The 23,786-nt window shown below is 45.8% G+C and overlaps 1 protein-coding gene across 1 annotated transcript in view; it reads right to left on the bottom strand.

Annotated features, from left to right (window-relative positions):
• Positions 1–21,467, bottom strand: part of SYNRG (synergin gamma) — an 88,198-nt gene extending 66,731 nt beyond the window's left edge. Inside the window, 4 exon segments of the mRNA XM_083379652.1 lie at positions 2,854–2,984; positions 5,699–5,817; positions 7,784–7,821; positions 21,292–21,467. Coding sequence (XP_083235778.1) covers positions 2,854–2,984; positions 5,699–5,817; positions 7,784–7,821; positions 21,292–21,443 — 440 coding nt within the window. The 5' untranslated portion in view covers positions 21,444–21,467.
• Positions 21,468–23,786: the final 2,319 nt, after the last annotated feature.

Genomic DNA, 23,786 nt, shown 5'->3' with positions numbered 1-23,786 from the left:
CCGCGTGCCTCCTCACACCGCTCGCAGGACGTAGCTCGTCGTGCCGGTGCCACTTGCAGCAGGACACCAAGTGGCTCGTCGCACCGGGGCCGCAAGTGGCGGCAGTGACGCAACGAGCCATGCAGCCTCCTGTGATGCACCATGTGGCGTGCGGCCACAAGTGGCCGCAGAACTCAGGCAGCGACGCGACAGGTGTCGGGGTGTGGGAGGCCTGGCTGCGGCGGTCCTAAGGTAAGCAGGTATGGGGTGCGTGGGTATTGTGGCCTGTCGCCCGCCAGAGAGCTCCGCGACCGACTCAGAGGGGGAAGCATAGGAGTGGGCGTTGGGCCCAGCGCCAGGGCCATCTGAAAGCTCCGATGGGGACGAAGGAATGGAGCTGTCGCAGCCAGGGACAGAGGTGGAGCCTGGGCCATCTGCCAGCCCCAGATGGAAAGGCTGAGACCTCCATGCCTTGAGGCAAGTAAGTCAAGGGAGGAGGATCACAGGGGCCAGTGATTGACGTGCAGGCGCGGTAGAGGCTGAAGAGAGAAGAGCAGCGAGAGGCTATGAGTCGGTCTTCGGGGCGGAAGAGTCACCGCTGCTAACCGAGCCCCACCCTCAGCTGTGGGTAGAAGGCAGGGGCGGAGACGAACAGGTACGGCAGCAACTATTCGTCTCCCTGCCGGTCAGCCACTTCTACCTGGAGCTCCTGACTCTGATTTGTAAACTTGCTGGAGTTTTCCTCGGATCCTGTGGCGCTGGGAGTCGGAGCGCCTTCTGAGCGTGTGCGTGTTGGGAAAGAGCCAGCTTGCCTGAAGGACTCTTGCTGGCAAGCGTGGTGAGAGTCTGAGATTAACTCTGGGTTTTGGGAGACCCCTGCAGGGGAAAAGAGAGCGAGCTCCGTTGTGTGGAGGCAACTAAAGACTTAACAGTTGGCTGTGTGAAGCTGCCGGCATTCCTGAATAAAAGGAATGTTGGAGATTTATTGGTGCGTCTGTTGTGTTCGGGCAGTCGGGTCAGAACAGTGGGGCAGCTCCACCCCCCCTACCCCTAGCTTTGATTGTTATGCGTGTGCCTGACCCCAAAACTAGGGCTTATTTTGGGGATAGGGCTTATATTAGGTGCACACGTAAATTTCAAGCTAGAGCTTATTTTCGGGATAGGTCTTATTTTCAGGGAAACACAGTATTACAGATGTGATTTAGGCCTCATGCTTAGCCGCTATTTCCGCTACTTTGGAGCTTGGCCTTATTTGAACAAACACAGACTTGGCCTTGGGCATAGGGAAGGAAGTGGCACTCTATTAATCGAACCAGGGCAACCTCAGTCATCTCTGAGAAAAGACAGCACAGTCCTGAGAAACTGCGAGAAGGAAACCCAGGCTAACTCCACCTCATAGCATACATATAGTCCTCGACATACGATTCGTTTAGTGACTGTTCAAAGTTACAGTGCCAATGGAAAAAGTGACTTGGGGCAATTTTTCACACTTACAACCATTGCAGCATCCCCATGGTCATGTGATCCCCTTTTGTGACCCTTTGCACTGACAGGCAAAGTCAGTTACAGTAAGTTGCTAACTTAACTACTGCAGCGATTCACTTAACATCTGTGGCAGGAAAGGTTATAAAATAGGGCAAAGTGCACTTAACAAATGTCTCACTTAGCAACATAAATTTTGGGCTCAACTGTAGTCGTAAGTCGAGGACTACCTGTAAGACGGGGTAGAGAAAATGTCGGAGGGATTTTCAAGATTCTGCTATTCTACTTGATTATAATAAAATAGCATTCCTGCATTCTCAAAGTCAGTCCTACTGTACGTTTCTTCATACCTATAAGGTCTGGGTGCAAATCTCAAGACTACCAAATATTAGTAGTACAGGCAACATTAGTATGTTAATGTAGAACCATTACAATTCAGGACCATGTAGACCTTCCAGTTCTGGGTTGCAAAATTCTGGACAATTACTAGATGGCAGCAAAGATAAGCAATCTAGTTCTCTGCTCTCACTTAGTGGCTGTTGTGATTCCATGCCGGCCAGTGGACCTGGCATTTGAGTCTGGGGAATCAGCGGAGGAGGAGGAGGAGGGGCCTGGAGAGCCATCAGAGTCAGTGGGAGGCTCTGATGAGCTGCAGGACTTACAAACTGATGAAGAGCCTGGCCCCTCCACTCGTGCTAAGGCTGAGACCCAGCTGTGCTGGGAAGCTGAGTCAGACTGTGATAGACATTATAGATGCCCGCAAACGCAGACAGGCAACAAGAGGAGGACAGAGGGAGGCAATGGGGCGGCTCCAAGGGAGGAAGGGAAGGCATTGAGAAGCCACGCCTTGGAGCTGCATAATAAAAAGGGAAGGTGTGGGCGGTGCTGGTTGCTGAAGGCAACCGTTTGCAAAGGACTCCAGTTTCAAGGGATCATGTTCTGTTTTCTTTGCCAGGGAACAATTCTCTGTTTGAATAGTGCTCTGTTTGCCTCTGAACAATTCTCCGTTTGAATCGTGTTCTGTTGCCTTTGCTTTTGGGACAATTGGCAGGTCTGTAACTCATAATAAAAAGGGTTTGTTTTTCCAGCCTACTTGTTAAAAGAGGGGCTTGTCCTTGTGAGTTAACAAGGACTCACGTAGGCTGGGATAGAACGGTGGCGGTCCAGATTTCTGCAGCATAGATTTGGAAACTGGATGCAAAAGGTCTCCTGAGAGACAATCAGGTCCTCGAGACACAATCAAATGATGTCATCCTCCTGAGTCATGTGTTGAGCATGGCAGGCATGTAAATTAATTAATAATATTATAAAATTAAAAATAAAATAAAGTAGAATAAAACAAAACAAAACAAAACAAAATAACAATCAGACCTATTGTAACAGGTCACTTACTGCTGTTCTTCAGCAAACTGCTTCCGCATATCTGGGGTATACTGAGGAGCTGCGGTGCGCATTCCAAGGAAGGGACTTTGTCCCATATATGGCATTCCCGCCGTTGGCATCGGACCGAGACGGATGCCGCCCTGTGAACCAAATTAGCAGTTCAATATTAAATAGCAAAAAACAAGGGAGACAGGGAGAGAAATGCAGGGTAAAGGATCCAGCAGGGTGGGTTTCAGGAGACTCAAAGTGTATGTGATGTTTCTTATAAATGAGCACACCATCCAAAATACATGCCCATTATTTGTCCATGTTATTTCATGTGTATAAAAACATATAAGGAATGGTTGCTGGAATTGGGTATGTCTAGTTTAATGAAGAGAAGAGCGAAGGGGGACATGATAGCTGTCTTCCAATATCTCAGGGGCTGCCCCATAGAAGAGGGAGCCAAGCTATTCTTCAATGCACCTGAAGGCAGGACAAGAAGCAACAGATGGAAACTAGTCAAGGAGAGAAGCAGTCTAGAACTAAAGAGAAACTTCCTGACAGTGAGAACAATTAACCAGTGGAACAACCTGCCTCCAGAAGCTATGAATGCTCCATCACTGGAAGTTTTTAAGAAGATACTGGACAGCCATTTGTCTGAAATGGTATAGGGTTTCCTGCCTGAGCAGGGGGTTGGACTAGATAACCTCCAAGGTCCTTTCCAACTACTACTACTACTACTACTACTTCTCCTCCTCCTCCATCATCATCATCATCATCATCTGAATTATAGCTAGTCCTCAACTTGCAACCATTTGCTTGGTAACAGTTCAAAGTTACAACAGCACTGAAAAAAGTGATTCGCTTAACAACTGTGGCAGAAAAGGTTGTGAAATGGGTTCCAGGTCACTTCACAACTGCCTTGCTTAGGGACAAAAATTTGGGGCTCAGTTGTGGCCATATGTCAAGGACTACCTGTCTTAAAGGTGAGATGTATGTGGCAGGGATGTTACCTTACACACCGCTCCAGTGAAAGAATTCTGATTGGTGGAGTCTGGGAAGAGAGCCTTCTCTGTCACTGTCCCACTCTATGGAACATCTTGCCTCTGGAGGTGAGGCAGGCCCCCACTCCCCTAGCTTTTCAGAAGAGCATTAAGACCCGGCTCTGCCAACTGGTCTGGCGGGTGTCTAAGAATGTCATGCAACCCTGGAGGTGCTTTGTGGGTTGAAGGTGCTCTTTTTAACTTTTCAACTGTTCCTTTTCAACTGTTTTGATTTGGGGGGGGGGGCTTGGTGTTCTCTGAGCTTGGTTGTTTTCCTTGAGATGTTTCATTACCCAAACTAGGTAACATCATCAATGCACAGATGATGTTACCTAGCTGGGTAATGAAATGTCTGCAAGAAAACAACCATGCACCAAGGCCCCTCATTTCAACCCCGAGCTACAAATATTCTCCTTTACTGGTGTTTTAATTTTGTTTTTAACTATGGCTTCTGTAGGATTTTATTATGCTCCAACACTGGAAGTTTTTAAAAAGAGACTGGACAGCCATTTGCCCGAAATGGTATAGGGCAGTGATGGCAAACCTATGGCACGCGTGCCAGAGGCGGCACTCAGAGCGCTCTCTGTTGGCACGCTTGCCACTGCTGCCAGCAGCAGGTCCATCAGGCCGCCACAGTGGCCCGGAGCAGGAGCCTTGCTCAGCACAAAGGAGACGAAGCAGCCAACTAGCAAGCTCGAGTAAAGGTCACCAACCATTGTCGATTGGCGGACTGGAAGAAAAGGGAGGGGGAAGCATTTTACATGTGTGCATGTGCGCACAGGGCCATGAGCATGCACGTGCTGCAAATGGGGCAGGGTGAGTGCCTGTGTGATACTCACTAGCCCTGCCCCATTCTTGCGTGATGCAGTGCCTTGTATCTGCACCCCAGTGCGGCGGCGGTCGTTTTTGCATCTTGCAGCATGGTGGCCCATTTTTGCGCCCCCAGTTTTTGCGTGCCAGAGGTGGCACTCAGAGGTGCCTCCCTGCCAGGGCACCACAATGCTGATGCAGCCCTGGCACTTTGGGATAAATAAGTGGGTTTTGGGTTGCAGTTTGGGCACTCAGTCTCTAAAAGGTTTGCCATTGTTGTGATTCAGCGTCAGCCTGTGGTTTCGGCAGCTGAATCGGACAATTCTGAGGAGGAGGAGGAGGAGGGGTTTGGAGAGCCTTTGGTTGCAGATGCATCGCAGAGCTCTCAGCCAGGCCCCTCCCGTCTTGTTCCTCCTCAGACCCAGCTGTGTGAGCCTGAAAGATTAGACGAAGATGATCCACAGCTGGCTTTGTTCAAGGCTGCTCTAAGCAGGAGGCAGACAAGTAGAATTTAACAAAGAAAAGCAATGAGGCACCTCGGGAGGAGGCAAAGAGAAGCCACGCCCTGAGACTGTTGTTTAAAAGGGGAATGTGTGGGAGGTGCTGGTTGCTGAAGGCAACCATTTGCAGAGCTTCTGATATAGTCTCGGTCTGTATTTGTTTTACTCTGTTTGGAACTGTTTCGTTTAGTTTTTGCAAATAAGTTTGGTTGGCTTAATCCCAGCCTATTGGATATAACAAAGGGGTTGTCCCTGACATTTCTGCAGGGCCGGTTGTAGGCTGGAACAGAACAGCCATCACTGGTATAGGGTTTCCTGCCTGAGCAGGGGGTTGGACTAGATGACCTCCAAGGTCCCTTCCAACATCATCATCATCATCATCATCATCATCATCATCATCATCATATTAGTAGTAGTAGTAGTAAACCACCCAGAGTCACGCCATGCGGGTATAGAAACTGGATAAATAATCCTGATACGGGTTAAAACCAGGCAGCTTGAAATCGACTCAGCACATACCTGCACAGTCATTGTTCCGGGAGGCATCTGAGAACCGTAATTCATCCCCATCATCCCCTGCATATTGGGTTGCATGACAGGCACCATTGGGAAGCTCTGCTGTTGTATTGGAATCATCCCTGCACCAAAACATTAGAAATTGGTTAGGATTCCTGTTGAGTCAACTTCACCACTGGACATAAAGAGGCACAGGGCAAGAATAGATACAACTGGGCCAATCTATTAGCTACAGTTAAAGGTCTAAGGCAGGGGTAGGCAACCTTGGCTCTTTTATGACTCATGGACTTCAACTCCCAGAATTCCTGAGCCAGCATGGCTGGCTCAGGAATTCTGGGAGTTGAAGTCCATGAGTCATAAAAGAGCCAAGGTTGCCTACCCCTGGACTAGAGTCATTGAATTGTGGATTTGGAAGGTACGCAAAGAATCATCTAGTCCAACCCTCTGTGATATCAATAGAGGAGAATATTTGTAGCTCAGGATTGAAAAGTGGGGACCTTGGTGCTTGCTGAACTTGGTTTCCTGGCAAATGTTTCATTACCAAACTGGATAACATCATCAGTCGCCAGTACTCTCTTGTTTGGTAATGAAAGGTCTGCCAGAAAACAACTAAGCTCAGAGTTTCATTTAAGTTAGGGCTAAGCAATAAATGGCTGGCTCAGGAATTCTGGGAGTTGCCAAGTCCCTGAGTCATAAAAGAGCCGAGGTTGCCTACCCCTGGTCTAGGGGGTCCTAATAGGCCTTCCTGCTTCTGAAAAGCGGATGCTGGGCTTTTCACTCAGGCAAAAGCTTTTCTTGGCAGGAGAGCTGAAAGCAGTGCCAGGTTCTTATGTTATCTAATTTGCAATAATGATCTGGCTGGACAGCTAGCCTCCTTTCCAAAAGACTAACCGATCCTACGTCAAGCGGTGAGTTGGACTAAATGACCTCTCAGGCGGCTTCCGAGGACTTTATCAATGCAGACCTTAAATCTTTCAAACAAGAGCTGGAATTAAGGAGGGGTCCTTGGTGCTCTCAAAACCCAGCTGTTTTCTCGGGAGACGTTTCATTATCCAAACGAAGTAACATCAATGTTAGTGCCTGATAATATTACCTAGTCTGGGTAATGAAACGTCTGCAAGAAAACAACCAAGCTGAGATTAAGCGAAGGTCCCTTTGTTTCAACCCTGAGCTAAAAAATATTCTCCTTTTATCAGTTAGCAGTAACCTTGCTTATGTTGCCAGGCAGTTTTAAAGATGCAAAATCAAAGGGGAAAAAGGTCTTTGATCGCCGATAGTGAATCAGTCTTGACGTTACCAAGTCCTTTAGCATCTCTCCCAAGTGCAGGAGCTTCAGTTTTAAGCAAATGGGCGTGGGGGTGAGGCACTCACCCTCCCAAATTCTTATCTTTCTGCCACTTTCTGTCACTTTCGCTTTGCCCACACAAGAGGAAAATTCTACAAACCCAAGCGCTGCTCAAATATTTACGGTCCTGAGTTATAGTGGTACATGGTTAAAGTGCAGGCTAACTCTGCCCACAGCCTGGAGTTCGATCCTGATGGAGCTCAGGGTTGACTCAGACTTCCATAGCAATAGCAATAGCAATAGCAATAGCAATAGCAATAGCAATAGCAATAGCAATAGCAATAGCAATAGAGCTTAGATTTATATACCGCTTCACAGTGATTTACAGCGGAGGTCCCCAATCTTTTGGGCACCAGGGGCCGGTTCCGTGGAGAAAGGTTTTTTCCAACGGGACAGAGAGTGTGTGGTTTTGTGTGCTGCCTGCAACCCACGGATGGGGCTTTGCTTGCTTGTGCGGAGCGGTTGCTGGCGTGCCGCAACCCGGTACCAGTCCACAGACCGGGGGTTGCGGACCCCTGATTTACAGCCCTCTCTAAGTGGTTTACAGAATCAAAGTTGGCAAAATGAGGACCCAGATTGTTGGGGGCAATATGCCAATGACTCTACATTGTAAAACCACCCAGAGAATGTTGTAAAGCACTATGGGGCGGTATATAATTCTAAATGCTATTGCTATAGACGCCTAACTTAAGATGCCTCATGTTTCTTCTTTCAAGTCTAGTACCCTTTCCAGTTTAACCTACCTTGAGGGCCCAGGCCTGCACCTACAGGAAAAACAAAGCTGAAACAAGAAGAGGAGAGGGGGGAAAAAGTCAATATGCCATTTAAAGAAAAGAACGTCCCTTGTTAAAAGTCCTTAGCAGAGATGGGTGCCCCCACAAAGCAGGGGAGAGATCCCGTTAATTACTATACACAACGTCAATGGGGGAAAAAATATGCTAAGCATTTTTTCAGATTGTGAAAAACACCAGGGGACAATACAGAGAATTTGTTTTTTAAAAATTTATATCTATTAAGAATATTTATGTAATAAAAGATGAATCCAAGGGGGGGGAAAGAAAGAAATACAGGTAGTCCTTGACTTACGATCACAACTGAGCCCCAAATTTCTGTTGCTGAGAGACAGAATTGTTAAGTGAATTTTGCCCGGTATTACGACCTTCCTTACCACAACTGCTAAGTGAATCACCGCAATTGTTAAGTTAGCAACAACGGTTGTTAAGTGAATCTGGCTTCTCCAATGACTTTGCTTGTCAGGAGGTGGCCAAAGGGGGGGAACCACATGACCCCCGGGGACACGGCAACTGCCATAAATATGAGTCAGTTGCTAAGTCTCCAAATTTTGATCACGTGATCATGGGGATGTTGCAACAGTCGCTAAGTATGGAAAACGGTCATAAATCACGTTTCTCAGTCCCGTTGTAACTTTGAACAGTCACTAAATGTGACTGTTGTAAGCTGAAAACTACCAGTACCAGAAAAGAGCAAGGAAAGAAAAAGAAAACTAAAGTTAAGAAATATATGACTTCCCACCTTCTTTGCAACACATAATTGGAATATTACTGTCCTTCCTCTCTCTTTAGGTAAAGGGAAAGGTTCCCCCGCACGTACGTGCTAGTCGTTTCCGACTCTAGGGGCCGGTGCTCATCTCCGTTTCAAAGCCGAAGAGCCAGCGCTTGTCCGAGGATGTCTCCGTGGTCATGCCTTGGTGGAGCAGTGGGCTAATCCCTCCTTAAGTAACACCAGCTGCCTGCAATTAGTGCAGGTTCGAGTCCCACCAGGCTCAAGGTTGACTCAGCCTTCCATCCTTCCGAGGTAGGTAAAATGAGGACCCAGATTGTTGGGGGCAATTAAGCTGACTTTGTAATAATGCCGCTTGGGGGGGGTGTGAAAGCCCTAATAAGCAGGCATAGACATAGAATGAAGGCTACTGCTAAGCTTGTAAGCTGCACTGAGTCTTCGGAGAAGGGCGGGATATAAATGGAATTAAAATAAAATAAAAAAATAAAAAAATGTGGCCGGCATGACTAGACACCAAAGGCGCATGGAACGCCGTTACCTTCCCACCGGAGTGGTCCCTATTTTTCTACTTGCATTTTTACGTGCTTTCGAACTGCTAGGTTGGCAGAAGCTGGGACGAGTAACAGGCGCTCACTCTGTTATGCGGCACTCGGGATTCGACCCGCCAAACTGCCGACCTTCTGATCGACAAGCTCAGTGTCCTCTTTAGTGCTTTACAAATCCCCTCACTCCCTCATTTAGTCTACACCTTTATTAATTTTCATGTTGTGTTAATTGCTTCTATGATCAAGATGCAGTGTTCGGGATTGATGTCTTTACGAGCAACCAGGGATACGCACTGTGTGAAAGTACTTTGTGTAACTCTGACCAAGCATACATAACATGTGAATCCAAGCATTGGATGTGTGGTCAACTACACTTTACAGCTTAAGTGTTTCAAGTCAGCCAAGTCATTATAGCTTAGATTTTTTTAAAAATAGCATGGTTTAAACCAGGGCTTTTCAACCTTTCCCCCCACATTGTACCACTTTTAGGATATGGCAACATCCGAATACCACCAGTTGCCTAGCAAGGTGTCAAAAACTTGATAACCAAAAAAAAAGGAAAAAAGTGATGAAGTACAGGTAGTCTTTGACTTACAACAGTTCATTTAGTGACTGTTCGAAGTTACAATGGCACTGAAAAAAGTGCCCCCCAAGCCACAGCTGAGCAAGACACCTGCCTGCCCGCCCAGTGGTGCTCTTCCTCCTGTCCGAGGTTTTCATTGTTGTGAGCATTTTTGTTGAGGATTGGCAGCGGGGGTGGGGTAGGGGGTGTTTGGTTTTTATTCCCCCCCCAGTCTGCTGGGTGGTTGCAGCAGGTTTTGGTCACTTCACATGACCCTGGGACACTGTGACCGTCATAACTATGAATCAGTTGCCAAGCATCTGAATGTAAATTTCAAGACTCTGGAGATGCTGCAACATTCTAGCTGATCAGCGCTTCTTCTGGGCTCAGAAGCGCCAGGATCAGCGCCAAGCTCCAGCTGGAGCCTGGCACTGATCCTGGCGCTTCCACTGAGCTCTGACAGCCCGGAAGAAACGCTGATCCTGGCGTTACCGCTGAGCCCTGACAGCCCTGCAGCTCCAGCCGTCTCTCACTCAGGCTTGTGCGGTGCTGCCACTGGTTCAGCTAATTCCCCTCCCCCGCTACTTTTCTAGGATGGTCGCGTACCACCTGCCAGGTGCCAATGTACCACAGGTGGTACCCATACCACTGGTTGGAAAGCCCTGGTTTAAACAAGGCACAGGGTGCACTACATGAATCCTTCAAGTCTGTGACTCACTCCATTGATGTAAAATAATCCCATCAGCTTCCTTTTAAATCTTTAGGGCCCTATTTCTGACTGTGTGTAATCTAATCCAACTCATTGTTCAACTACTGAATTCACTGGTCATTAACATCAGTTCCAAGTATTAATTTATGCTGAGTCATTGGGTAGTTATCTTTGTTTTATACAGAGATTTGTAAAAAATAAAATAGGAAAAGTTGGGAAATTTTTTTGCTCTCTTCTCACCCCCCCACCCCCGCAAAAAAAATCCATACAGACCATTGGAAAACACATGCAAGCACTTAATACATGTCTTCCCATTTCTTTTTTAAATATATTTTTCCAGGTTTTTGCAAGTTGAACCAAAGCCACTTAAGCATAACCTCAATACCCTGGATTATAATGCTATGCAGGCAATTAATGCCTTTTTGATCCATCAGAATGAATGTTTGCCAGCCAGGAAAAAAAAGCAGTATATATTTCACAAAATCCTGAAGCAGTAAGAACAAATTCTATGACAACATACAGGGTTTTTTATTAAGAGACAGGAAAGACATTCAGTTCATTAGTTATAATTGCAAATAACAGCACAATGAAAGTCCTGTCAGTCTCAATTCTGGCTCTAAATGGAAGAAATAAAAAGCAATTAAATACTTTTAAGCATAAGAACTGAACAGGCCAAAAAGATATTAATGAAAGCAAAGTTCTCTTCTATATTGCTGCGATTTAAAAATTAGACTAATGTTTGCAAGAGGTTTAATATCATAATGTAATTTGTTTTACCCCAATTCCCTGTATAGGAGATATGAAGAAAATGTAGCATTTGTTTCCATGATAGCAAAACAAATGCCACACAAATCCCCAGAGAACAAGACTCATCTGCTGTTTCTCTTTGACAACTGGTTTGCGGTATAGTCCCCTTCATGGATTACTGCCTTGTCGTGGCGAAGGGGCTTGCGTAATTCAATGAAGCTATGAGCTATGCCGTGCAGGGCCACCCAAGACGGACAGGTCATAGCTGAGAGTTCTGACAAAACGTGATCCACTGGAGAAGGAAATGGCAAACCACTCCAGTATCTTTGCCATGAAAACCCTATGGACAGTACCAAAAGGCAAAACAATATGACGCTGGAAGATGAGCCCCTCAGGTCGGAAGGCGTCCAATATGCTACTGGGGAAGAGCAGAGGGCTAGTACTAGTAGCGCCAGAAAGAATGAAGCGACTGGGCCAAAGCCGAAAGGACGCTCAGCTGTGGATGTGTCTGGTGGTGAAAGGAAAGTCCGATGCTGTAAAGATTTTTTTCTCCATAGGAACCTGGAATGTAAGATCCATGAATCAAGGAAAGTTGGACGTGGTCAAACAAGAGATGACAAGACTGAACATCGACATCTTAGGTATCAGCGAACTAAAATGGACAGGAATGGGTGAATTTAATTCAGATGACCATCAGGTATACTACTGCGGGCAAGAATCCCTCAGAAGAAATGGAGTAGCCTTCATAGTCAATAAAAGAGTAGGAAAAGCAATACTGGGATACAATCCTCAAAATGACAGAATGATCTCAGTTCGAATCCAAGGCAAACCATTCAATATCACAGTAGTCCAAGTCTATGCCCCAACCACCAGTGCTGAAGAGGAAGAAATTGACCGGTTCTATGAAGCCCTACAGCACCTTATAGAACTAACACCCAAAAATGATGTCCTTATCATCATGGGGGATTGGAATGCTAAAGTAGGAAGCCAAAAGATAACTGGAATAACAGGCAAGTTTGGCCTTGGAGTACAAAATGAAGCAGGGCACAGGCTGATAGAATTTTGTCAAGAGAATACGATGGTCATAGCAAACACTCTTTTCCAACAACCCAAGAGACGGCTCTACACATGGACATCACCAGACGGTCAACACAGAAATCAGATTGACTATATGCTCTGCAGCCAAAGATGGAGAAGCTCTATACAGTCAGTAAAAACAAGACCAGGAGCTGACTGTGGCTCAGATCATGAGCTTCTCCTTGCAAAGTTTAGGCTTAAATTGAAGAAAGTAGGGAAAAGTACTAGGCCACTCAGGTATGAATTGAATCATATCCCTGTTGAATATACAGTAGAGGTGACAAATAGATTTAAGGAATTAGATCTGATAGACAGAGTGCCTGAAGAACTATGGACAGAGGTTCGCGACATTGTACAACAGGTAGCAACCAAAACCATCCCAAAGAAAAAGAAATGCAAGAAAGCAAAATGGCTGTCTGAGGAAGCTTTGCAAATAGCTGAGGAAAGGAGGGAAGCGAAAGGCAAGGGAGAAAAACATAGATATGCCCAATTGAATGCAGAATTCCAGAGAATAGCTAGAAGAGATAAGAATGCCTTCTTAAATGAACAGTGCAAAGAAATAGAAGAAAACAATAGAATAGGGAGGACCAGAGATCTTTTCAAGAAAATTGGAGAGATGAAGGGAACGTTTAATGCAAAAATGGGCATGATAAGGGACCAAAATGGCAGGGACCTAACAGAGGCAGAAGAGATTAAGAAGAGGTGGCAAAATTACACAGAAGAACTATACAAGAATGAGCTTAACGTCCCAGATAATCACGTGGAGGTGGTCACTGACCTCGAGCCAGACATCCTAGAATGTGAAGTGAAGTGGGCCTTAGAAAAGCTGAGCAACAACAAAGCTAGTGGAGGTGACAGTATTCCAGCTGAGCTATTCAAAATCTTAAAAGACAATGCAGTAAAAGTGCTACACTCAATTTGCCAGCAAATTTGGAAAACTCAACAGTGGCCACAGGATTGGAAAAGATCAGTTTACATTCCAATTCCAAAGAAAGGCAGTGCCAAAGAATGTTCAAACTATCGCACCATTGCACTCATTTCTCATGCTAGTAAAGTCATGCTTAAAATCCTACAAGCTAGACTTCAGCAGTATGTGGATCGAGAACTACCAGAAGTACAGGCAGGATTTCGAAGAGGCAGAGGAACTAGAGATCAAATTGCCAACATACGCTGGATCATGGAGAAAGCTAGGGAATTCCAGAAAAACATCTACTTCTGCTTCATTGACTATGCTAAAGCCTTTGATTGTGTGGATCATAACAAACTGTGGCAAGTTCTTAAAGAGATGGGAGTACCAGACCATCTTATTTGTCTCTTGAGAAACCTATATGCGGGTCAAGAAGCAACAGTGAGAACTGGACATGGAACCACTGATTGGTTCAAAATTGGGAAAGGAGTCCGGCAAGGCTGTATACTGTCGCCCTGCCTATTTAACTTATATGCAGAGCACATCATGAGAAAGGCAGGGCTAGATGAATCAAAAGTTGGAATTAAGATTGCCGGAAGAAATATCAACAACCTAAGATACGCAGATGATACCACTCTAATGGCAGAAAGTGAAGAAGAACTAAAGAGCCTCTTGTTGCGGGTGAAGAAGGAGAGTGCAAAACTTGGGTTGAAACTTAACATTAAGAAAACCAAGATCATGGCATCTGGCCCTCTCAATTCCTGGCAAATAGATGGGGAAGAAATGGAGGTAGTGACAGATTTTATTTTCCTGGGCTCCAAGATCACTGCAGATGGGGACTGTAGCCAAGAAATTAAAAGACGCTTGCTCCTGGGGAGGAAAGCCATGGCAAATCTAGACAGCACACTAAAAAGCAGAGACATCACCCTGTCAACAAAAGTGCGTATAGTCAAGGCTATGGTCTTCCCAGTTGCAATGTATGGCAGTGAAAGTTGGACCATAAGAAAGGCTGAGCGCCAAAGAATTGAGGCCTTTGAACTATGGTGCTGGAGAAGACTCCTGCGAGTCCCTTGGACTGCAAGGCGATCAAACCGGTCAGTCCTAGAGGAGATCAATCCCGACTGCTCTTTAGAAGGCCAGATCCTGAAGCTAAAACTCAAATACTTTGGCCACCTAATGAGAAGGAAAGACTCACTGGAGAAAAGCCTAATGCTGGGAAAGATTGAGGGCAATAGAAGAAGGGGACGACAGAGAATGAGGTGGCTGGATGGAGTCACTGAAGCAGTAGGCGTGAGCTTAAATGGACTCCAGAAGATGGTAGAGGACAGGAAGGCCTGGAGGAACATTGTCCATAGGGTCGCGATGGGTCGGACACGACTTCGCAGCTAACAACAACAACAATTGCGGTATAGTTCGCTAATATATATATATTTAAAAAAATGATAAATATATTGTACATTGACAAGTATTGACCGAAATAACAATACGAAAATGCTTCGGACTATGCGTTCTTGGGAGGAAAAAATAGCATTATGTTAGTCAGCGCTGGGTATAAAATGTGCAGAGAGAAAAAAAAATATTGGCTGAGGGTTTTTTGTCATTGGATAGGAGGAGAAAATGCATGGAGTATAATTAAAAAGACTGAAAGGGGAGAAAGTCAAAGGCATAAACCGGTTCCTCTCTAGATCTTGATAAGGGTCTTGAGATTATACAAAAAAGCAGACATATGAATCCACCCTATGCTAGTTATTGCTTTGTCACGGGATGATGAGAATGCAATATGGAAAATAGCCTTTTTTTTTAGTCCAAGGGCAGACAGATGTGCTTTATAATATGTGCTGAATCAATGGCCAGGATAGAGACTCCCATTCTTTTAATACCGGTAATAATAATTCAACAGATCGGCCTACCTCAGCTTAAAACTCTCAAGCTTTGGTGGACTACAACACCCATAGAATCCAGGAAATGATGGGTCTTTAAACCAGGAGAACAAGATGGCAGAAGTGAGGTTGCAGTAGTTAAGAGTGCAGTATTACAGGCTAATTCTGCCCACAGCCAGCAGTTTGATCCTGACGGGCTCAAGGTTGACTCAGCCTTCCATCCTTCCGAGGTCAGTAAAATGAGGACCCAGATTGCTGGGAGCAAGATGCTGACTCTGTAAGCCGCTTAGAGAGGGCTGTAAAGCACTGTGAAGCGGTATATAAGTCTAGGTACTATTGCTGTTAGGTCAGGGAAGGCTATGCTAAGCCATTGTAGATCAAGCAAGATTTCATGACATCTCCGGAACATCCTTCCTGGATTGTGCGAAAAATCACTGCCTGTCTTTTTTTGAACTGACCAGCTACTCTTCCAATTTAAGTTTCACAAGGACAAACTGCCAAATTATATTCATGGACGTTCTTTCACGAATGAAGGCGAATCTACGTGTCCCAGGATAATGTTGCAGGATCCAATCTGGGTCGCTCACCGGGACCTGAGGTTTAGTCTTCCAAGCTTTGGGACTCAAGCTGGAGCCTATCTAGAAAAAGTTCCTGAAGATGGACATCAGCACGAGTCCAAAAGCTAGGAAGACAAAACCTCTGGTCCCAGTGACTGACCCAAATTGGATGGACGTTCTTTATTCAACTGGCTAGTGAGGTTGAATAATGTTCCAACCATATATAATAATCAGCACCACAAACACTTATGACTGCTCTAAATGATTTATTTCCAGCTTGGGGGGAGGTGAGATTGGACAACCCCAAGAGTAATTTCTTATACTGCAGGAACTCCCCAAGTCATCACTTCTTGATGGCCATTGGTTCTTCTCCACAAAAAGGGTGACAAAGTCTTCAGACGTGGACTCTACAGGTAGTCCTTGACTTATAATCATTTGTTTAGTGGTCGTCTGAGGTTACAACAGCACTTGTAACGAATTGCACCCATTTTACAACCTTTTCTGCCACAGCTGTTGAGCTAATCACTGCACCTGTTAAGTGAAACATGCAGTCATTAAGCAAATCTGCTTTCCCCCACTTGAGTTGGCTTGTCAGCAGCCAGCTGGGAAGCTCACAGAGAGTGGTCAGACGATCCGAGGACTCTTTCAACTGTCATAAATACATGCCAGTTGCCAAGCGCCCAACCTTTGATCACGTGGATACTGAAACAGCCACAAATGCATAAGCCACTTTTTCAGTGCTACTGTAATTTCAAATAGTCACTAAATTTTAACTTTGGCCACTTGAAAGATGTGTAGACTTTAACTCCTGGCTGGGGAATTCTGGGAGCTGAAGTCCTCACATCTTCACGTTGGTGAGCTGAGAAACATGGATCTCACCCCACATATACACATACGGTGCTCCAATTAATAGCTGTTCATTCTAGGAGCAAAGGCTCAAATATCTCTGGAGCGTATCAGGTTGGGTAAATTTGATCTATCAGTAGAGCAGATCTAATTCAGAATCCAAAAGAGTAGAAGTTAATAACTACATGTGCAGGTGGATGGCTTGATTAATCACACGCCCCTACAACAGAGGTCAACCCATCTTATTTCAGAGTTCATATCTGCATATTATAGTTAAATCCCCCTATTGATACCTGAATAAGACTCCTATGGTGCCGATGGTGACAACGGCAAGGAAAAGGAGAGCAGGTATGCACAAAAGGTGACCCAAAGTATCACACAACCCAGCCTGGCCTTGCTCATTGCCATTTAATGAGGGAAGGAAATAAAGGAAAAATCATTAAACATACATGTTTTTCTAAAGAAGGGGTGACCTATTTATAATAAGAGTTTATGCAAAAGAGAACATTAATTACACTCAAAGTTCAAGAAAAAAGAAATTTTATTTTATTTTATTTTAAATGTAAAACTATTTTTTTCCTGATGCTAAAGGTCCTACAAAATTACACACGATCTGCAACTACTGTGCTTAATTAAAACTTTTTACAGATATAACAGCCTACAATGTCATTTTATGAAGACTGAGTACTTTTAAAAAGCCCTGGGTCTGTTTCTCTGTAGTAAAAGGAAATGAATATTTATTAATTAAACTCTCCAAAGCTTATCTGCCCACAAAACCTTTTATTAGCTTACTCATAACGAAGTGTGACAATAGAGTAGGCTGGAATTTCAAAAGAATTTTGATGAGAGGCAAAAATTAATTTGGGGGATTTTAAAGAGCTTAACTGTGGACAGGACTACAATGTTTTTTTCCCAGGAGAAAATGGATCACCAATCCTAGCTATTTAAAATACTGTTACAGTTGCCAGTCTAGGCAGTTCCCTGGCTAAAAATCTCAAGCTCCTTATACCAAAAATGGTGGATGTTTTCCTGCCTCAACCCTATACAGATAGTCCTTGACTCATAACCATTTATTTAATGACTGTTGCAGCATCATCATGGTCACATGATCAAAATTCAGGGGCTTGGCAACTGGCATGTACTTAGGTCAGTTGCACTGTCCTGAGGTCATGTGATCACCAGCTGGTTTCCAACAAGCAAAGTCAATGGGGATAGCCAGATTCACTTCACAACTGCAGTGATTTGTTTAGCAACCGTGGCAAAAAAAAGGTTGTGAAATGAGGCACAGCTCAACTAACTATGGCTTATTAACAGTAATTTTGGTCCCAATTGTGGTCGTAATTTGAGGACCACCTGTACAGCTCTTTATAATTAAATCTCCTAATAGTACATTATTGAGGTGGCTAGCGAATCCTGAGTGCTGCGTAACAGAGTGAGCGCCTGTTACTCGTCCCAGCTTCTGCCAACCTAGCAGTTCAAAAGCATGTAAAAATGCAAGTAGAAAAATAGGGACCGCTACGGTGGGAAGGTAACAGCGCTCCGTGCGCCTTTGGCATCTAGTCATGCCGGCCACATGACCGCGGAGACGTCCTCGGACAAGCGCTGGCTCTTCGGCTTTGAAACGGAGATGAGCACCGGCCCTTAGAGTTGGAAACGACTAGCACGCACGTGCGGGGGAACCTTTACCTTTACCTTAGTGACCACTGGGCATGCTTAGTACTTAAATGGGAAATCACCAGGAAATATTTAAGTCCCGCCTTCTCTGTAAATAACTCAAGGCGGCGAACACACACAATATTCCTCCCTCCTCCTATTTTCCTCACAACAACCACCTTGTGCAACGAATTGCATGGATTGAGAGTGAGTGATTGGCCCAAAGTCATCCGGGGTTTTCATACCTAAGGTGCAACTAGAACTCACAGTCTCCTGGCTTCTAGCCTAATGCCTTCACCACTAGACCAAACTGGCTCCAAAGTTAAAGACTAAAGTCACTGTTTTTTCAAACTTGGCAACTTGGACTGACAGGGATTTTAATTATGTTTTTAATTTTTAACTGTAATTTTAACTTATTTTAATTTTAATTTATTCTACACGGGCCATTAATTTAATTTTCTTTTAACTTCTGTATTATTGTATGTTATTGTTGTTAGCCGCCCTGAGTCCTTCGGGAGATAGGGCGTCATATAAGTCCCAATAATAAATAAATAAATAAATAAATAAACTTCAAGGTGTGTGGCAACTTCAACTCTCAAAAGTCCTCAGCTGATATGCTGGCTAGGGAATTCTGGGAGTTGAAGTTCAGACACCTTAGTTGCCAGAGTATGAAAAACACCAGGCTAGACCCAGAAATAAACACAATCCCGGAGGCAGGTAATGACAAACCACTTCCTTTGTGTTGACAAAAAAAAAAAAAAAGCTCTGTATGGATGTGTTCCTGTTCTCACCACAAACTGAACTCATGGTGTGTATGTGTGTGTTACTTTACCTGTATTGTTTGTTATAAAGATTTGAAATGCTCATTTCCTTTGTAAATGTGTTGGAGAAAGAAGAAACAAACGTATACTACTTTCATCATGAAACGATTTCTATTATTGAAAAGAGATCTATCTATGAGGCTAAAAGACATTAAAATGTATTTAGCATTACATCTGTGCTGGGAGTTTAAACTCTAGTTCTGATATCAATTTATCAGGAAACATCTACCCAGTATAGGAAATACAGGAGTAAACAAGTTATTTCCCCCCCTCTCCTTAATAGGACAAATATGAAATTAAGTGAGGAACTACTGTTTGAACTAGATATTTAATTAAGCATCAGTAATTGGAGGTTTCATAACCATTTCAAATTCCTGGCTCAGCCCTGATACTATTTAATGGAGACTGTAAAATAAAGAGCTTCCCATCATTTACAATATATTCTTCCAATTAAAAAAATGATACTGGAAATGAGGAAAAGAATCTAATCTATTCCCTAACAGTATAAAATATGAAGAGAAGTCTCTCTATGTGTATCTTTTACACACATATACATACATACACATATACACTATATTTATTCAAAACATTTATATAACTGCCTATCTTCTAACCAACTCTGAGTGGCTCTCAATCAAAAGTTAAAACAACATATACATCATATTAAAACTAAAAAAACAATTAAAAATTAAAACACTAAAAACAACAAAAACCTGGCACCAGGTCAGTTTTTTTTAAAACTGTTGTTAGCTAGCCATGAAACTGAAATGGTTGGCAGTATAAATTGAACACTCCTACACGTTCACAGAGGGGGTGGGAATGGATTTTGTATGAGAATGCATTCAGAAAAATGCTTAGCCAGTGTATGACAACAAAATCCCCTGCTGGATTTTTTAGAAGTCCACCCAGGGTGCAGGTGTTCACATCCACACACCCACTACGGTACTGCGACTGCATACAGACATACATGGTACCAATAAAGGAGAATATTTGTAGCTCAGGGTTGAAATGACGGATCCTTGCTGCTCTCTGAGCTTGGCTGTTTTCTTTGAAACATTTCACTACCCAAGCTAGGTAACATCATCTGTCCTCGTCAACTAGTCATCACCAACTAGTACTGATGTTGTTACCTAGTTTGGGTCATGAAACGTCTGCAAGAAAACAGCCAAGTTCAGAGAGCACCAAGGACCCTCACAGTTGTCCCAAAGGTGCTTTTTCCAAGAGGCAGTTGGACTTGCTTGTTTTTCTTTGAAGACATTTCGCTTCTCATCCAAGAAGCTTCTTCAGCTCTCCTAGCGTTTATGAAATGGATTGGCAGTATTCCAGTACTTGAGGGGCTGCCACATAAAAAGAGGGGATCAACTTATTTCCCAAAGTACCAGAAAGCAAGACAAGAAACAAGGGATGGAAACTAATCGAGGAGAGAAGCAACCTAGAAGCAAAAAGAAATTTCCTGACAGTGACAACAATTAACCAGTGGAACCGGCTTGCCTCCAGAAGTTGTGGCTGCTCCATCACTGGAGGTTTTTAAGAAGAGACTGGACAGCCACTTGTTTCAAATTGGATAGGGCAGGGGTCTTTAAACTTGGCCCTTTTATGACTTGTGGACTTCAACTCCCAGAATTCCTCAGCCAGGCACGCTGGCTGAGGAATTCTGGGAGTTGAAGTCCACAAGTCATAAAAGGGCCAAGTTTGAAGACCCCTGGGATAGGGTCTCCTGCTTGAGTTAGAGGTTGGACTAGAAGACCTCCAAGGTCCCTTCCAGATCTATTTGGATTGGCCCCGCATTTCAACCCCCCAGCTACAAATATTCTCCTTTATTGGTATCCTATTGTGCACGCAGACGCCCTGCCGAAGTGGGCGGTGGGGATTTGGACACCTGCACACCGGGTGGACTTATCCAAAATCTAGACCTATGTGAATTTTGTGTGCAAGAGAAATTCGCCCACCCCAGTTGGAGCCAGGCGGATTTCTGGGGTGTCCTCGAAAGTCACGGGGGACCCCACCCGCCCCCGTTGCCCTTGGGCGAGCAGGCCACCCAGGGGACCGACCCCCACCGGATCCCACCTCGAATAAGAGGCAAGGGCGGCTCTGGGGGCTCCCCACCCACGCTCGCCTCACGGCAGACCCACGCCTTCCTAGGCTCCTCGGCCCCGCAGAGCCAACAAGAGCCGCAACCTCGGCTCTTTTATGACTCGTGGACTTCAACTCCCAGAATTCCTGAGCCAGCCAAGCTGGCTCAGGAATTCTGGGAGTTGAAGTCCACGAGTCATAAAAGAGCCGAGGTTGCCTACCTGTGCCCCAGACGGACGACGGGACACATCGGAACCCCTCCCGACCCTCCTGAGCGACACCCACCCCCCCCACCCACTCCGCGACCCCTCCTCTCTTTTGCCCGCCCAACCGCCATTCCGTTGCTTGGCTACCTGGCGGGTCTGGGGCTTCCCGACGCCGCCGCTGCTGTCGCTGCTCCGGCGCCGCCCGCCGCTCCACTCGGCATGCCCGGTGGCCCGGACGCGACGCTCGGCACCCCGGCGGGGGCAGCCCCGGCTCCCAGCCCCGCCGGCCGCAGCGCCATCTTGCCGCCGCCGCCTCCTCCTCCTCCTCCTCCTCCTCGCGTCAGCTGGGCCGCCGCAGCGACTTCCGGGGCAGAGCCGGCGCGCGCCCGTCCGGCCGCGCGGCCTCGGGTGTTGGGTGTCGCTCGTGGGCTCGTGAAGCTCCCCGGTCTGGGGCCGGAGCCGCCGGGAACCCTGGTGGACGCGAGGCCACCCTTCTGATCAGGGCAGTGCAAGTGTCCCCAGGCGGAAAAACGATGGCAGATGCAAAAGGTTCCCGATGCAATCGTGCCCGGCACAGAAAGGACTCCGGATACAATCGTGCTCGGCACAGAAAGGACTCCACATGCAGTCGTCCTTGGCACAGAAAGGATTCCAGATGCAATCGTCCCCGACACAGAAAGGACTCCACATGCAGTCGTCCCTGGCACAGGAAAGGATTCCAGATACAATCGTCCCCGACCCAGAAAGGACTGCAGATACAATCGTCCCCGGCACAGAAAGGACTCCACATGCAGTCGTCCCTGGCACAGAAAGGATTCCAGATACAATCGTCCCCGGTACAGAAAAGACTCCACATGCAGTCGTCCCTGGCACAGAAGGATTCCAGAGATTCCAGATACAATCGTCCCCGACCCAGAAAGGACTCCACATGCAGTCGTCCCTGGCACAGAAAGGATTCCAGATACAATCGTCCCCGGTACAGAAAGGACTCCACATGCAGTCATCCCTGGCACAGGAAAGGATTCCAGATACAATCGTCCCCAACACAGAAAGGACTCCAGATACAATCGTCCCCGGCACAGAAAGGACTCCACATGCAGTCGTCCCTGGCACAGAAAGGATTCCAGATACAATCGTCCCCGGTACAGAAAGGACTCCACATGCAGTCGTCCCTGGCACAGGAAAGGATTCCAGATACAATCGTCCCTGACACAGAAAGGACTCCAGATACAATCATCCTTGGCACAGAAAGGACTCCACGTGCAATCATCCTCGGCACAGAAAGGACTGTGGATGCAAGTGTCCCTGGCAGCTCCCTTCTGGACTGGATGCAATAAGCACCCGGGAGAAGGGGCGTCTTTGCCGCCTTGAGATGTAGCGGACGTCTGTCCGCTCACCCTGTAATCGCAGGGGCTGAGCTGACTGGGGATGATGGAAGCTGGAATTATTCTGGAAGGCCCCCTGGCTGCAAGCAGACACCTGGAAGAAAGGGAGTGACTGCCACAAAGGTTGTGTAGGTGCTGTTGTTTGGGGTTGCAGACCAAAATACAAACTAATATTTTAATAATAATAATAATAAACCTTTATTGTCAAAGTACAATATGTGTACATTGAGATTAGCTGAGCCTCCCCCCCCCCCCGTGCTCTCTCCCTCCAACACACAGTGACAACAAACCCTCCATCCCACCACACTATGTGAACCAACTACACCACACACCGGCCTCCCAAGTCAATTCTGCATAAGTTCACAGAGATTATGTCCCATTTAAAAGCCTAACAGCCCACGGATAAAAGCTATTTTTCAGCCTGTTGGTACGGCTGGCTATATTCCTATATCTCCTACCGGATGGTAGGAGAGTAAAGAGATACCGTCCAGGGTGTGAGTCATCCCTGAGAATCTTCCTCACTCTTCCAAGGCAACGAGCCCTGGCGAGGTCATCCAGTGGTGTCAGGGAACAGCCCACAATATCTTGTGCTGGGCTCACTACCCTCTGTAATACTTTCCTATCCACGGCTGTCAGACCAGCATACCAAACCACAATACCATACGAGAGGACGCTCTCTATAGTAGACCGGTAAAAGAGGGTCATTAGCTGTTCTACCCTGTTCTTCCGCAAGACCCTAAGCAACACAACCACTTGGGCCAGGGTTGAGAGAAATATGGTTTTAAGTTTTATAACCTCAAAAGATCCAACAGTTGTCAGTGAATTACAATATAATTTTGGACTTGTGCTGGAGCCCATCATCAGGGAACTTCTCTCTAGCAGTCTGTGTGCTGTTCTGTGTGTGGTATAGTGCCTGTTGTATGTGGCTTTTTAGATGTTGATTGGGGTGTGTTGATGGCTGGCTTTTAAGTCCTTTCGCTTGTGCTGCCCAGCCTTTACCTTCTAAGTACTTGATAGGCTGGTGGTAAATCAGCACTCCTGTTGACACACCCCAATATTACAAACCACAGTGGGATAACTATTAATCTATGGCAGGAGTCCCCATCCCTCTCCCCTCCCCACCACTGCTGCCGGCCTGTGGAGCCAGAAACGTTGGGGACTATTAATCTCTGGTATTCAAAAATCAAGTCTGACAGTACCTTTTCAGACTAAGAAATTTTTCAAAAAGGATGAAAACTTCTGCCTTTTAATAAAATG

Source organism: Vipera ursinii (genome assembly GCF_947247035.1).
Source record: "Vipera ursinii genome assembly, chromosome: 1".
Lineage (NCBI taxonomy): Eukaryota > Metazoa > Chordata > Lepidosauria > Squamata > Viperidae > Vipera > Vipera ursinii.
This window is presented reverse-complemented; position numbering and strand designations above follow the sequence as displayed.